The sequence below is a fragment of the Marmota monax genome, unplaced genomic scaffold, assembly GCF_021218885.2.
Source record: "Marmota monax isolate L192 unplaced genomic scaffold, Marmota_monax_Labrador192_F-V1.1 WCK01_AAM20220418_F8-fsc00136, whole genome shotgun sequence".
NCBI classification, from domain to species: Eukaryota; Metazoa; Chordata; class Mammalia; order Rodentia; family Sciuridae; genus Marmota; species Marmota monax.
The window spans coordinates 4,630,898-4,646,775 of NW_026693905.1; the positions used below are offsets into that span (position 1 = coordinate 4,630,898).

The following is a 15,878-nucleotide window of genomic DNA, read 5'->3' on the forward strand; positions in this document are numbered from 1 at the left end:
ATGAGTTTGGGCCCTGCTTCTGGATAAGAAACTTAAAAGATGAGGTATCTAATTGTCACTCCAAGTTGGAACTCTGTAGGGACCAACTGCATTTCTCTTGCTTTCTTTAATAAGGTGGAAAAGAGAGGAAGGAATTATTTCAAGCCATTACTCTTATTATTCATGCTTCGGAAACCAATTTAAAATGATGCTTTGGCCTTAATGTAACAAGAACTTTCCTAAGGGGCTAGGTTCTCAATAGTTTCACATTTCTTTCTTCATGCTTCTGTGACATGGCTTTTATAAAACACACTTTAGAGCTGGGCTTGCGGTTTAGTGGTACAACTCTTGCTTAGCATTAAGTAAGGCCATGGGCTCAATACCCAGCACCCCCCAAAACAGAGGACACTTAATGATAGGAAAAAAATCTTAATGGATCACTACTTAGGGTCCAAAAAATAATTCCACTTCTTTTTCTATGGACTAGCTTTAAATTGTATGGAAGGAGACAATATCTAAAGAATTAAATTGAAAAGAAATGCAATTTAAAATACTGTTTTCTAACATTCTCTAGTCTCCCAAATCCTGAACTCAGTGCAAAAGATAAAAAACGAATGGACTGTCAGTTGTATCTTTAAAAATAATTATGGCCTATAAACGACTTTCTCAATGGGAAGAGTGAATGAGGGAGAGTAGGGTAAGATCCTTTGTTGAAGTAGGTTCACCTGCATGAAGGAAGGCAAGAAAGGATGACCTGATGTTTGCAACTCATGTATCATGCAATCCTGTGTAGTGAAATGAATAAAAAGAAACAATTGGGGAAAAGATTTACTTCTAAAAATGAAGAGAAAACTAAAACAAAGAAGGAAAGTAAAGATTTTTAGACTCAACCAGTAATGACCCCGAAACCATGACATATAGCTAAGGACCTGAGTCACTGGGAAGTGCCCCCTGTTAGTAATGTCTTGAGGATTGTCCTTTTCAGAGAAAAACATGCAGTACACTGAGAGACTGTATGTGAACAAGAAAAGAACGGGTTGGTTTATAATTGATGGGTTCTCTGTAAAATTATCACCTCAAAGTCTCGGTCTGTCCTCAAGGGATAGCATTTTTAAAGCCCATATTTGAGATTCAGAATCATTTCCTTTTAGTGGATGATTTTTATTACATGATTTATGAAATAGTTATCTATAAAATATCAATGATAAAAATTGTTATTTTATTAAACTAGAGTTTGGAGAAAAATTTAATTGCACATTAACTTATCACTGGAATGTTCTTTGTAGGTATGAGGAAACAAAATCATGTATTTTCCTTTTCCTATAGCTTTATACACATACATATTTTCTGGACTCAATAATTGGCCTGTTATTTTTAGAGGGAAGTTAGCTTAAAATTATACCAAAGTTTGGGTTGAAAACATGGCTCTGATAACCCACAGCTGATTATTTACCACCTCTGTCACTATGAACATATGTATAAAACTCTTGTAATCAATCTAGAAAAATAAGATTTGTTTGATACACATTGAGCTGCCTTCAAAATTAATTCTTTAAAATTTTTTTTTTCTTAGTTGTAGATGGACACAATATCTTTATTTTATTTATTTTTATGTGGTGCTGAGGATCCAACCCTGGGCCTCACATATGCTGGGCAAGCACTCTACCACTGAGCCACAATCCCAGCTCTTAAAATTGATTCTGGATGTTCCTGAAATCATCACTTGAAAGAAACATCTGTTAGTCTCTTCTAAATTTATATTATTTTCTCAAAGAAGCTGGCAAGGACACACTGACCTGGCACATAGATATCTGTGATGCTCTTACATACTTCCATAAGATCAATAAACAAATGGAATAGTGAAGGATGATGGTTCTCCACTGCATGACCAAACACATGGATAGAGAATTCTCTATGGATACTTTTTTTTTTTCTACAGTGCATTACAAGCCCACAGAGAAGTTAGTGAGTCAGCTGGTGAGCATTCAAGGGACAAAGCTAGACTTTTCAATGGTTTTTCAATTGCTTTGAAAAGGACTTTCTTCCTTTTGTATTTGTATACTCCTTCATTCACTCACTTGATGCACATTTGTTGAGGTCTGCAGGTGTAACGCCAGGTGCTGCCGGACAGGATGATGAGAAAAACCTTGGTCTACCATATCTCTCTTTTCTTCTTCACAACCATATGTTATGACATGCCCTCATCCCTTCATGACTACAGCCCTTCAGTGTCCTCTTAGCTAATGCCCCGGACACCCAAGTCCTTCCCTCACCAAGTTATGTTAGAAAATGCTGTAGAAAAATATTCTTTGGTCAAGAGTGCCTGCTGTCTTCAATAATACCATCTTTACCACCAATATTCATGGTAATTAATAGCTATTATTTCTTGTACCATTCACTTTATATACTTTACCATCTTATTTTAATTCTCACTATAACCAAGAAAGGTGAAAAAATAAAAGTTTGTTTCATTCTTAACTAGAAGTCTTACCAATAGGGTGTATTGAATGTGCCTGTTGAGTATTTGCATAGTTTCTCAATTCCTTGAATCAAATTGGACACTGCTACCCTCTTTCTTGTTCTACATGAATTTCTGCAGGGAACCTGCTTTGTATCAGAACAATTTCTGAAAATATAACTTTACAGAGTTTTTTTTTTTTTTTTTTTATCTTCAAAAGGGCGATGTAATATTGAAACTGTGAACCATCCTGAGCTAGGAGTTCACGCAGTGTTAGACAGAGGTTGAGCACCACTGTGCTTCCCTTGGATGTTTAAAACACCTCATTGCACCCCTGTGAATATGTCTGGCAGCTCAAGGTGCATCTGTACACAATTTGAAAACATTGGCAGTAAAGTGAAACAATTTCTCTTCAACCTTACCTTCACATACTTCTTTTTGGCAGTTAACATATAGTGCTCTATATTCAAACTAATTGCTGTGAAAGCATCTGATTCACAAAGTTCAGGGATCATTTCTTGCACACATTCTGGAATAGGGGCTAATACAGTACCTTATGTATAGAAGATGCTCATCAAGAGGTTAATGACTTAATGGACTTTTATAATTTACACTACACACTTGTGTAATTTCTCCTGTATTATTGGAAATGCCTGCTATGGTTCCCTATTAAAATTTAAATATGCCTATATTTATACGTATATACAGGTCTATGAACATATATGTATATATGGGTGAGTGCTGTGGTACTTGGGGTCAAACTCCAGGACTTGTGCATGCTAAGTACACACTGTACCACTGAGCTACCCCACTCCCTTAAGTAAATTTTTTTGAAGAGAATGTGCAGTCCCTCTGTGTTGCAAATTAGTTGCTGGAGTACAGAAAACAAATCTTGATATAAGAAAGGGGTGATTTTGAAGGAGAGCCTTTCCTACTACTTGAAGTACACTTACTCTTTTGCAGGGTAGGTTGCTATCTGCAAGTTACTGAATTCAAATACATTGAATTCTGAATTATAGAACAAAGGAAAATTATGATAAACAACACTTTAGTGTGGGCAAATGTTCCTCTACACCATTGGTGGCAATGCCACTAATGATAATACCATCAATGCTAGAGCTAGAGTGATTTCTGGCAGGAATCATACTTAGAAAAGATGTGTTTCTGAGTAGATTATATTAATGTTCTCTCTGAAGCATCTGAACATTACTTTTTAAAAAATCTGAGAAAGTATGAATGGTTCGTATATCTGTACATGTATGTTTTCTTTCCTTTCTTTTCTTTTTTGCTTTCTCTTTTGAAGGCTTAGATTTTACATTTCTTCTGTCCCCCAAAATCCACTGAATTTAGATCCAATGTTATTTGAGGGAATCAAAAAGAAACTGAAGTTTCCTTTTAATGAGCTAAAATGATGAGAATTTTTAGCAAAATATGCATACATGGAACCATTTATATATACAGATTAAAGGGGTAAAAATTAAACAGGTAAATGAGGCTGAGAATACAACTAGTCTAGGGAAAGTTAGCCTAATTATCATGATTTTTCTCTCATTTTGGTGTCCATTTCTCCTCCTTGGCCAAAATTTCAGCTCTAGTACTAGTGAAAGAAGACCAAAATTGCAAATTAATTCACTTTCACACGAAAAGGACTGCAAAGCCCAGAGTAGAGGTCCCTTGGTTACCTGCTGTTTCTCTGTCAGCTGAGGTCAGCTCTCCATTGATCCCATTCTCTTTGGTATCTGAGTAGGTGCCCTGTGACCCATGCTCTCCAAAGGTGCCCTCTTCATCCTCTCTGTATGGGAATCCATTGGCGCTTCGGACAAGTCCTTCCCCTGCCCCGCCTTGGTCCTTCATCTCAGGTGGATGTGGATGTGCAGAAGCTTCTGTGAGCTGAGCCGAGGTCCAGTGCGACGCCTTGGCTTCGTCTTTCCGTTCGTCTGCCATTCTTCAAAGCCCTGTAATTTCTCCTGTAATTGGAAGAGGAAAATGGTCATGGCTTTGAGCAAATCTGACCTGACATTAGTTTTATCAAGATAGGGAAAATGTGTAGCAAATTCAGTGGTTTTCTATAGTTGAAAAGACATTTTCGGTAACCCTCTTTTAACATCAAGAATTTGCCATTGTACAGACGTTGGGTTTTACAGACCATTGCTGAAATATTTGTTCTTTTAATATAAGATCACCATCATGGCTACAAATGTCAAACCTAACGTTTAACATCTAAGGATACATCTTTAATTAATGCCCATTGACGTGTGGTATTGAATATTGACAGCATGGTAGAATCAAGAAATCCTTCTGCATAGGGAAAAAGACAGTGGTCAACATTGCAGTTTCAAATGCATTCAACTCAAGCTAGAGATGTATATCCTTTTCTGAATACGGTGAACTGAAAGATAGTTTTGACTTAATTGTCAATGAACTTTCCTTAACCCTATCTATAAAGAGGAAATGACATTTTTTATTAACATAAATCTTGCGGAGAGAATGGATTAAAATAGAGCATTAGACCCATGACCCTACCTGATGGCATTATTTCGAAGCTAAGTCAAATAAGATCTGAAAAAGTGAAATCATTGACACATAATAGGAAACTGTAAATTATAGAAAAAAATGAAGCAGCTGTGGAAGGGGTGTTCTATAAATGCTAAGTGAATGGCAGATATTGCACAACCTTCTTTTTATGCTGATGCTACTAAGTTTAGAGATGTAACTGATGAGAGGTGATTCACCACTCAGTTTGGAAAGCTGTTGTCAGTGATGTAGCCTCATTGATGGCTTATTGTACCCATAAGAGTGACAACATAGGCAACAACTATCTCTGATGGAAATTAAGAACACTTTATTTTTTTCAAAACAGTAACCAAAGCAAAGACTTCCAAACAGGTAAACAAAAATGGTATTAAGACAAGCTATTTCTCACTATCAAGCTTCACAAATAAATCAAAGTCACCACAAATAAATTAAGCTTGTACAAAGGTAGGCCTCTCTACCAGGTTTCTAAGAAGCACCTGTTTCTTGGTGAATCTCAATGTAATCCTTAGCTTGCTCCGCTTTCTATTCATAGCAAGAAGAGCTAGATGAGTTCATTCCTCAAAACTAACTTAATTACAACAACAAACCTCTCCCCAAATTATTTCCCAAATGCATCCTATTTATATTCCCTAAGAACATATGTTAATAAGATGTAAAGGTTAGTTCTTAAAACATCAGTTGAAGGGCTTGTGAACGAATCAGGGAGAGTCCCTTCATAACCAACAGTGTGCCAAGAACACTACCCACAGGAGAGTTGTGTTTTCTGTAAAATGAGGATATCAAAGCCTAGTTTATTGACTTGTTACAAAGTTAAAACAGAATAAAATAGGGTTCAACACAGTCCCTGTTCTGATCTTGATGAGTAAATAATAGTTATGGCATTTGTCATTATTTTCCTGATTGTAGTACAGCCATTCTTTGTACCACCAGTCAGTACCTATAAAACATTTTAAGTAGATTTTCTGAGATTGTTGACATAGTAGCTGGAAAATTTGTTCAAGTACAACAAAGAGAGATACTTGTAAATCTGTCTCCAGATATTACATAGGACTGAAAGAACATCCCTAGACAGGCATAGCAAATGTCCCAGAAATGAAGCCTGATGGGAAGAATGTATCTTCAGAATTATCCTCTCCATATACACAGGTGGAAAAGTAGGTTCATCTTTTGTAAAGGCAATTCTGCAATATCCTACACTCTATTCTGCCATTGTCTTCAAATGAAATATCAAAATATTTATTTTGAGAGCCTAAAGATGGTATTTTTTGACTTACTACAGTATCTTCATATGTCTGAGAGATGGAGGAAATTATCCAGATTTAAATTGTGACCTCTGGATTACAATATTTTATTGATGGACTTAACTCCCTCAGCATCCTAATCCTTATATGCATCAATTTCTTTAACTTTCCTTCATCAGAATTAAAGTTTCCATATTCTTATGTAGTATAATGTATGTTATGTGTAAAATGAATATTGTAAATAGAACCCATTGCATACCATTTCTCCAGTTTTGAACACTTTGCACTAGAATGGTAAATTTACTATAATTAATGAATCAACATCAATACCTTATTATTAACAAATTTGTAGTTTATTTAGACACCCTTATTTTTAGCTAGCATCATTTTTGTTTCTCAGGATCCCACCTAGGACACTACATTTAGCTTTCACGTTTCCTTAGATTTTTATTACCTTGACCTTCCCAGGTTTGGGAAGTACTGGACAAATAAATCATAGGATATCTTTATATTGAAATTTAACCTTTTTTTTCATGATTAGTTTTGGGTTATGTGTTTGGGGAAGGAAGACCACACAGGTAACGTGATCAGATAAGCTTGGGAGATGCTGAGCTACACATATATGTGTACGGAGAACCTTCTGAGAGCTTTGGATGTGCTGATGGATGTTTCATTCTCAGTGATGCACAAAACCTCCCAAACCAGTTTGCAGAACCATTTCATGACCCCACATTTGTGAACATCTCTAAGAGGATGGATCTGTAAAGATTCAGGATTGTTCTTTAACCCATGTTCAACTCTAAGCATTCTAGTCACTAGATATTCAAAGTAAATAAAAACAACAAGAGCACTTGCAAATCTCTGCTAAATTTATCTGTGCTCCCTACTCCCCAGGGTTCTTTGGAACAGATTTCTCAGTGATCAAAAATCTCATCTTGCACCTAATAAGCCAATGCCTAATAGGAGTGAATGAGTACTATTAAGTCATTATCCACTTACACATTATCAAACATACATGTTTGATAACGCAGAGTAAAGCAAATACTTTCTCTAACACTCATAGAAGGTTTAGTATCATGAGTTATGAGTCTTAGTAGTCACTCTCTTAGTTAATTCTAGGTATAATTTAATAGAAGCTATAGAAGAGAAAGCAAATAAAAGAATTGAAGCACAACAAAAGAACATTCCCTTGAATTAAGGATCTACATAGCAAATTAATTTATACTGAAATTTAGAAATAAAATGTTTAATCATATATATATTGCTATTTCTGATAATTCTTAGATAATCAGGGAATAAATCTATTTCACAATTTCCCTGAATTATCAGAAAGTTTAAATACTTAACTAAAGTAATTACCTCATTCTACATCTTTGGCACTTATTTCATTCTAAATATTCGGTACTGTGTTATGTTCTTTATTATAATTTAATTATAAAACATATCAAATCTTTCCAGAAACCAGAATGTATGCCATAAATAAATAATGACTACTCATTATCTTTCAACATTTTACTTAGGGCGTTTTTAAAGAAAATTACGTATTATTTAGTACACTATAGCTCTTATGTTATTCACATATAGAAAGTGAAGAAAATACAAAATGGATATCAATATTTCCTACACAAATTGTTTTATAAAATTTTAATATTTCAGACCTTTCAGATAGCTTATATATTAACAAACTGTAGCAAAAAAATATGATATATTGTAATAAACAACATTACTTAGTTTGAAATAATACTTTAATTACCAATTCAAGAAAATGTTGCTAATAAGACAATGATAGCTTTAAAATGACAAATAACTTACATTGGAAATTGTCAGGTAACTCAGATTTTCTGGATTCCTGTAAGGGTTATAAAACTGGGGGTGCATTTAAAGCATAAAGCACTTATAAGCAATTTTTTTAAGTACTTTCATTTGGACTTTCATCTATCACTAGATTACCTGGATATTATTGAACATTATATAAGTAGTTTGATATGCCCTACTAGTTCCTGCATTTTCTGTACTTAAGAGCAAATAGCCAATAGATATATCTGTTTTAACTGTACCAAAGATTGTTGCTGAGTACATATGCCCTCAGGGCTTGTAGACAAGAAAATAAGGTACATCTGTCTCACATTCCCTCCGCTCTTTACAAAGGATAAGGAAAAAGCAGATGCTCAGGAAAAAAAGCTCTGCCATCTTTCGGAGTTACTAACAAGTTTATTTCTCTAAACAAATAAGGATCCAAATCTGAAATACATTGTATTAAGAAAGAAGCCATTTCCCAATTTTTCTACCTACGTAAAAATGAATCAGAATTTTCCATATTTTTCCTTCAAAGTCTGAAAAGTGTTATTCAAAAGTTAGATGTGTACAACCAAAATATGACGGTGATATACAAAATCACCAAAGCATTATTTAGTTGTCATAAATTGGATTTCAAATATTTGTTGAATGTTAAATGAATTAATCACCAACTCTCTACCTCAAGGTAAATATAGAGAGGAAGTTTCTACCAGCTGTGGATGTTTAATTAACATGAGCTCAATAGGCAGGAGGAGAATGATTTTGAACTAAATTTTCATAGATATAGAATTTGGCAGAAGAAATAGAACTCAAGTTCTGCTCCATTGAAAGTACATGAAAAATAACACCAAGTAAAATAAATGACTACACCTAAATAAGAGCTAGTAGAATAAAAGAAAACACATGATATATAAATATCTTTAAGATAAATTATCGCAACACATTCCAAAAAAGTTGCAAAGATATGAAACTGAAAAGCTCTTTAGTGGTCATCCCTTCCAATGTGTCTTGAAGTGTTTTCAACCAATGCCTTCCAACAGGGATAAAATAAACTAGAAATTTTTAGGTGTGGGACTTGCAAATCAGCATTTTAACAGGTGACTCTGATACACCAAAGTTTGAAAGGCTGGTGGTGCTTAGCTAAGCCTACTGCCTAGGAATTCTGAAAAGAACAGGAGGTGACAGCAATATACAAACAAAACACCACAGGTAGAGTGATTGAAATAAAGATGAAGACGACCAAGTTGATAGGTCACATGACATTCTCACAAGTGACCTTTCACTTCCTGTGACCAGGATATTTTTGGAAAATGGATGGAGTCCCATTAGGAGACAAACTGTTATTCTACCTTGAAGGGATTAAGGTATTCTCTATTGTATCAACTCCTACTTGAAAGAGGCAGAAATATCTGAAGAGTCTTTAAAATGACCCACTTTCTGTAGTAGAAACAAAAACAAAAACAAACAAACAAAAAACCTACTTCATGTTGTGAAAACATCTAGTCCTTAGCCAGTTTATCAACATCTCAAAGTTGCCTTTTTAAAAAAAAATAATAATTTTAGTTGTTGGTGGACCTTCATTTACTTAATTAATTTTTACATGGTGCTAAGAATTGAACCCAGTGCTTCACACATACTATGCAAGTGCTCCACCACTGAGCTACAACCCCAGCCCTCAAAGTTGCCTTTTAATGCTTATTTTAGATTACTCCTTGGCATTCATTGATGGCTGAGGACAGAAGTATACTTGCTTAATTTTCTTTCCTCTCAGATCATTATAGAGATGGATTTGGGGCAGTAGGCAGAGTGTGAACATGTGGTAAATACTTCTGAACTCACAGTACTCAAACTCTCAGAAAAGTAACTGAATGATTTAATATCTCGGTACTTCAGATGTGTGTGCTAAACTTTACAATATTAGAAAGATCAAGAAACACAGAAGTAGTCGCTGATTAGAGTTGTTATTAGTAGCATTAAATACTGTCAACAATGATGAAAGAAAACACTGAAGGCTTGGAAAGTCTAAAAAAAAATTTCATGGTATGCCAGATAGGCAGATCTCCATTTTTATAATGCACTTGGCACAGATAGTTCTAGAATGTTTTCTTTGATATGTTCTGCCCTATCATCATGTAATGTGGCAGATCAACAGAAACACTGGGCTTATAATTTTGTGTTGCCACATATCCAAAGAGGAATAAAAGTCTAAAACAACCAGTTACACAATATAGTCAAGTACATGAATATTGTCTCTCTTTTCCATGTAGGTTCAATAATGTCTTATACTATTACTATCCATATCAGTGCCACAGAAACTTGATTTAGTCCCCCATGTAGAATCCATATGTTTACTTATAAATGCTGAGGAGTTCTAAGATTAAATATTTGTTGATAAACTGCCTACAATCTTGTTTTCCTACACTTTATCTTCTATGCCATCCTGAGGGAAAGGTGAATGATAGCACTTGAAAAAAACTAAGCTGAACACCAGATATCTGTTTCATGCTTTTTTTCACTAGGTCGATTGTAAAATATCTAAGATATATAATAATATGACTCCTTCTGCATCACACACCAAGGCTAATTAACAAGTAATAAAGGCAGTTGGTGGGTCCATCCTATGTTACTTCAGATGGATGACGACATGGAATATGAAACAAGCAGGTGTTAGGTTATTGTTAAGACTGAATTAACAGAAGTAAAACATAATTTCAGGCAACTTGGAAGTGCTTAATTAATGCTACCAATTATTATTATATTATGGTTTTTATTGAAAATTTTCAGCAATAAGATCTAATACATGGTTTGCCCCATACTGAAAAGCTAAGACCAGAGACATAATCTGAGAATGACCTTAGAATTTGCCACAGAGATTGGCAATGAGAAGTCAAAGACACCAATATCTATTCCATTGCTATATCTTTTACCAAGTTTTGAGAACAGGGACTGGGTTAGGACCTAAAAAGAGAATCCAGGTAGCAGCACTGACTTCATTGGTAACAACCTACCGTATTAAACTGTATAAGAATTTTTTAGGTGACTGTGCTATTCAACCTATACTTCATAGCTGTATATTATTCTAAAGTTCTTTTTGACAAGATATAAAAAGACAAATAAAAATATTCATCTCAGAAATAAAGCATATTTAAATGCACTACAGCTTCACCTCTAACATGTTCAGATTAAAATGATACAAATATAGTAAGTATATGCAGACTTACAACATGCTCAGTCATAGCATTTTTTTTCTTTGTATTTCTTTGAAATTTTGCATGGTATCCAAGTTTAGAATCCTCTGGGAGAATGGGTGGCAAGATTATATGGAACTCACCACCACCCCTCCTAGGACAGATATTTTGGCCCCATACCCTCTTGTCCCATCCATGGCTCGTTAATGTGCCACAGCCCCAATGTTGGCCAGGCCTTCAGAGTTTGTAACCCCAGAGAATTATAGAGAAGACCATTCCCCAGCCAGTTCCATATTCCCTGCTAGCTTTCCCATGTGCCAAACTCCAAATAACTGCAGCCACAAATCACTTCTGCCAGTCACCTGGCCAACTCCAAAACAGAAAGACTTAGGAGCATTACCCATAGACTTTGTTCTTTTTTTTTTTTGCCTTTCCCCTCTGTTTATTAGTGTTATTTTTAATCTTTTTCCCCCCTTTCCCTCCTTTTCATTTTTCTCCTGCTTGCTTTATCCTGTTTTTAAATTTTCCTTTGGTTATCTTGTATTAGACTCTACCTATTTTCTTACACTTTCTTTTTTTTTCTTCCTTCTTCTTTGTTTTTGTTTTCTGCTTTTTAGCTATTCTTGTTACTTTCTTTTGTTTACCTCCTAATTTTATTCTGTGTTTTATTTTCCTACCCTTTCTTTCCTGTTGTTGTTGCTCACTGCTGCTGTGATTTGGTTGTTCTTATATATTTCTTTTTTTGTTTTCCTTCTTTTTTTTTTTTTTTTTTTCAGTACTGCAGATTGAGCCCGGGACTTCACTCCACTAAGATGCATCCCCAGCTCAGCTGAGAGAAACTGTACCAAACTCCAGCCACAAGTTTTTCCCACCTTAATGTTGGTGGATACTTCAACTGAAAGCCATAAGTGAGACATAAGCCCCCGCCCCCAACCCAATGCCATATCCATGAGGAGGCACAGCTAGGGCAGTCTGATGTTTTACTCCTAGACAGTCACATCCATAACAGCAAAAAGCAATAACACAACAGTTGTAAATACTGCATCTACAAAGGTCCTCAGCGTTGGTTGGTCCCACACCTCACCTTGTTGGATATGAGTGCCACAGAAGGGAACTCTGATACTGGCTCCCACTTTACATGTGAAGAAACACTAGGAGTCTCTCAAGTGTCTAAATAGAAGATAAAAGCTTTCGGATTTTCCCCATGATGGGAACAGCTATTATTAGAATTACTTTCAAGTAATAGAACCAGTATCAACAGTGCCCATAGACAGGGACTTCCACTCTCACAGTGGGAGTTACCACAGAGGGTGCACTTCACATACTTTGCTGGCTATACCACACAAACCTAAATTACCAGAGGGATTCTACTCTTGTGAGACATAAAGAGAAAGTGGATCCCCTCAAGGTCTAATACACTGTGTATTGTGTCAAAATCCACCAATCACAGCCAAACTACAGGGAGATAACACAATGAAGTCCAACTGGAATTAACATTACACAACATACAATACTACAAGGCACATTATCAAGAGAAGACTGCTTATTAAGAAAGTTTTTGCTTAAAACTGGAAAAGATATCCACCTCAACATATGTATAAACCTCAGTGTAGAAATACAAGAAACATGAAAAAACAAGGTAATAAGACTTATCCCCAAATTTGTAATTCTATAGTGCCCATTCCAAAGATAGAAAAATGAATGAAATGGTAGATAAAGAACTCAAAAGAATGATTTTTTCAAAGCTTAATGACTTCTAAGAGAATACAGAAAAAAATATTGAATTAAGAAGGACAAGACAGGAAATGAATGAGAAATTCAATAAAGAAAGATTTTTAAAAAATTATCAAACCAAATTCTTGGAAATGAGAAGCTAATAAATCAAAAACAAACAACCAACCAAACCAAGCCTCACTGACACAAAAAGATCAAACAGATGAATATCAGAACCTGAAGACAAGTCTGATGAAATATCACATACAGCAATAAAAATAAATAAATAAATTATAAACAATAATTTGTACAAGATCTCTGGGACACACTTGAAAGTCTGAACTTATGCATAATTGATATAGATGAGGGAGAAGGACTATTAAATAAAATAACAGCAGAAAATTTCCCATATTTTGGGAAAGATGTGGACATTTAGGCATTTAGGTACAGGAAGCATTTAGAGCCCCAAAGAGACATAACCAGGAAAGAACTGTCCATGACAGGTTATAGTTTAATTGCCAAAAGTGCAGAATAAAGAAAGCATATACAAGAAAAACCATCAAGTCACACTTAAAGTTAAACAGATTAACATCAGATTTTTTAGCAGAAACTCTAAAGGCCAAAAGGGCATAGAATGATGAATTTCAAGGGGCTGGGGTTGTGGCTCAGCGGTAGAGTGCTCCCTTGCATGTGCAAGACCCTGGGTTTCATCCTCAGCACCACATAAAAAATTTAAGTAAAATAAAGGTATTGTATCCAACTACAACTAAAAAATAATATATATATTTTTTTAAAAAAATGATGTATTTCAAGTCCTGGAAAGGGAAAACAAAAACGTCCCTGCCAATCAATATTGCTATGCTAGAAAGTTTATCCTGCAGAACTGAAGGAAAACTAAAGATCTTGTAAGATAAGCATAAACCAAGGGAATTCATGAACACTAGTCCAGCACTGCAGAAGACACTTATGGGAGGAAGAAAGATAAAACATGCAAAAAATAAATTCCACTAGAATAGTAGATATGCAATTGAGAAATAAGAAAGAATAAAATATTATCAATACAGTAAACCATCAAACTTCTAAGATGAATAAGAGAGGAAGAAATAACAGAATATCCACAACAATCAGAAGAAAAATAACAAAATGACAAGAACATAGCTTTCAGTGCTAACTCTGAAAGTAAATGGTCTTCATTCTCTAATGAAAAGATGCAAACTGGTCTAATTAAAAGACCAATAATATTTTGTTGGGAGTGGCCCCAGCTCTAAAGACTAACCTCCCCATCCCCCGAGAAGAGCCATCCAATGGTGAGCCCTGCTAACTCACATGATCCTTACCCACCAATCAGACTAGCCCTGCTGGCTCACATGATCCTTACCCACCAACCAGACTAGCCCTGCTGGCTCATATGATTCTTACCCACACATCAGAAAGCACCCCATGCCAACTGTCAAACCATTCTGTCATAACTGTCAAACCACCCCCGGCTCTATAAATATGCAGAGCTGTTCCTCAATAAACGGGCATTTTCTCCGACGATGAGCCTTGTTCATTCTTTCATATTCTAAGAGAAATATTCTTCTAGAAGAAACTCACCTCATCTGAAAATATATACATAAACTGAAAGTAAAAGAATAAAAATGATATTCCAGGCAAATAGAATCAGAAAACAAGAACGATTAGCTTTATCTATATTTGACAAAATACTTTAAAACAAGAGACAAAGAAGGTAACAGTTTATTGATCAAGAGAACAATTTATTCAGTAAAATATAATGATTATAAATATATGTACAGGGCTGGAGTTGTGGCTCAGTGGTAGCATGCTTGCTTAGCATGCGTGAATCGATGGGTTCGATTCTCAGCACCACATACAAATGAATAAAATAAAAGTCTGTCAATGACAAAAATAAATAAATAAATAAATAGATGTACATAAATGTTGGCACACCCAATTTTATAAAAGAAACACTACTACACATAATAGGAGAGATGGGATCCAAAGCATAATAATGGGCAACTTCCATAACACACTCTCACAAGTATCAAGATGCCCCCCCCAAATCAACAAAGAAACATCAGAATAAATTATGCTCTAGATCAAATGGATCTGACATTATAGATTATTCCATCTAACAGCAGCAGACATTTTGATAAATGCAAAAAAATTCAACATCCCTTCATGATAAAAGCCCTTAATAAATTAGGTATAGTAGGATCATGCCTCATATAATAAAGGCTCTTATAATAAATAAATATATAAATAAATACACAAGAAATAAAATATCATACAATACAGGCTAATGATGACAAACCCATAGCCAATCTCATGCTATATGGGGGCGGGGGAAACTAAAAGCATTTTCTCTAAGAGCAGGGACAGGTCAAATGTGTCCATTCTGACCATTCATATTCCATAAGTATTAGAAATTTTAGTAGAGCAATTAGGGAAGAGAAATAAAAAGTATGAAATAGGAAAGGAGGAAGTTAAATTATCTCTGTTTGCTTATATTTGCTTATACATAGAAAATCCAAAACACTGTATCAAAAGACTATTGTTAGAACTAATAAACAAATTCATCAAAGTAACATCATTCAAATTTAACAAACAAAAGTCAATAGCTTTTCTATGTACCAATAATCAACTTGCTGAGAAAAGAATTCCATTCACAATAGCCACATAAAAGAAAAAAAAATAAGAAAAACAAAACAAAACAAATAAAACCATAGGAATAAACCTAACCCAGAAGCTGAGAGACTTTTATAATGAAATTGTTAAAACACTGAAAAAAGAAACTGAAGACACTAGAAGATGGAATGATTTCCCATGTTCATGGATTGGGAAAGTTAATATTACTAAAATGGCCATATTGCCAAAAGTAAGCTACAGATTCAGTGCAATTCCTATCAAAATACCCATATCATTTTTCACAGAACTGGAAAAAATAATCCTAAAATTCCAAAGGAG

At 34.9% G+C, this 15,878-nt stretch overlaps 1 protein-coding gene across 30 annotated transcripts in view; it reads right to left on the reverse strand.

Annotated features, from left to right (window-relative positions):
• Map2 (microtubule associated protein 2) overlaps positions 1 to 15,878 on the reverse strand; it is a 291,958-nt gene that overhangs the window by 71,352 nt on the left and 204,728 nt on the right. For all 30 annotated transcript variants that reach the window (XM_058585200.1, XM_058585196.1, XM_058585197.1 and 27 more), the window contains one exon: positions 4,120 to 4,404. In XM_058585200.1, the coding sequence (XP_058441183.1) occupies positions 4,120 to 4,381 (262 nt within the window). In that variant the 5' untranslated portion in view covers positions 4,382 to 4,404. The remainder of the gene's footprint in view (positions 1 to 4,119; positions 4,405 to 15,878) is intronic.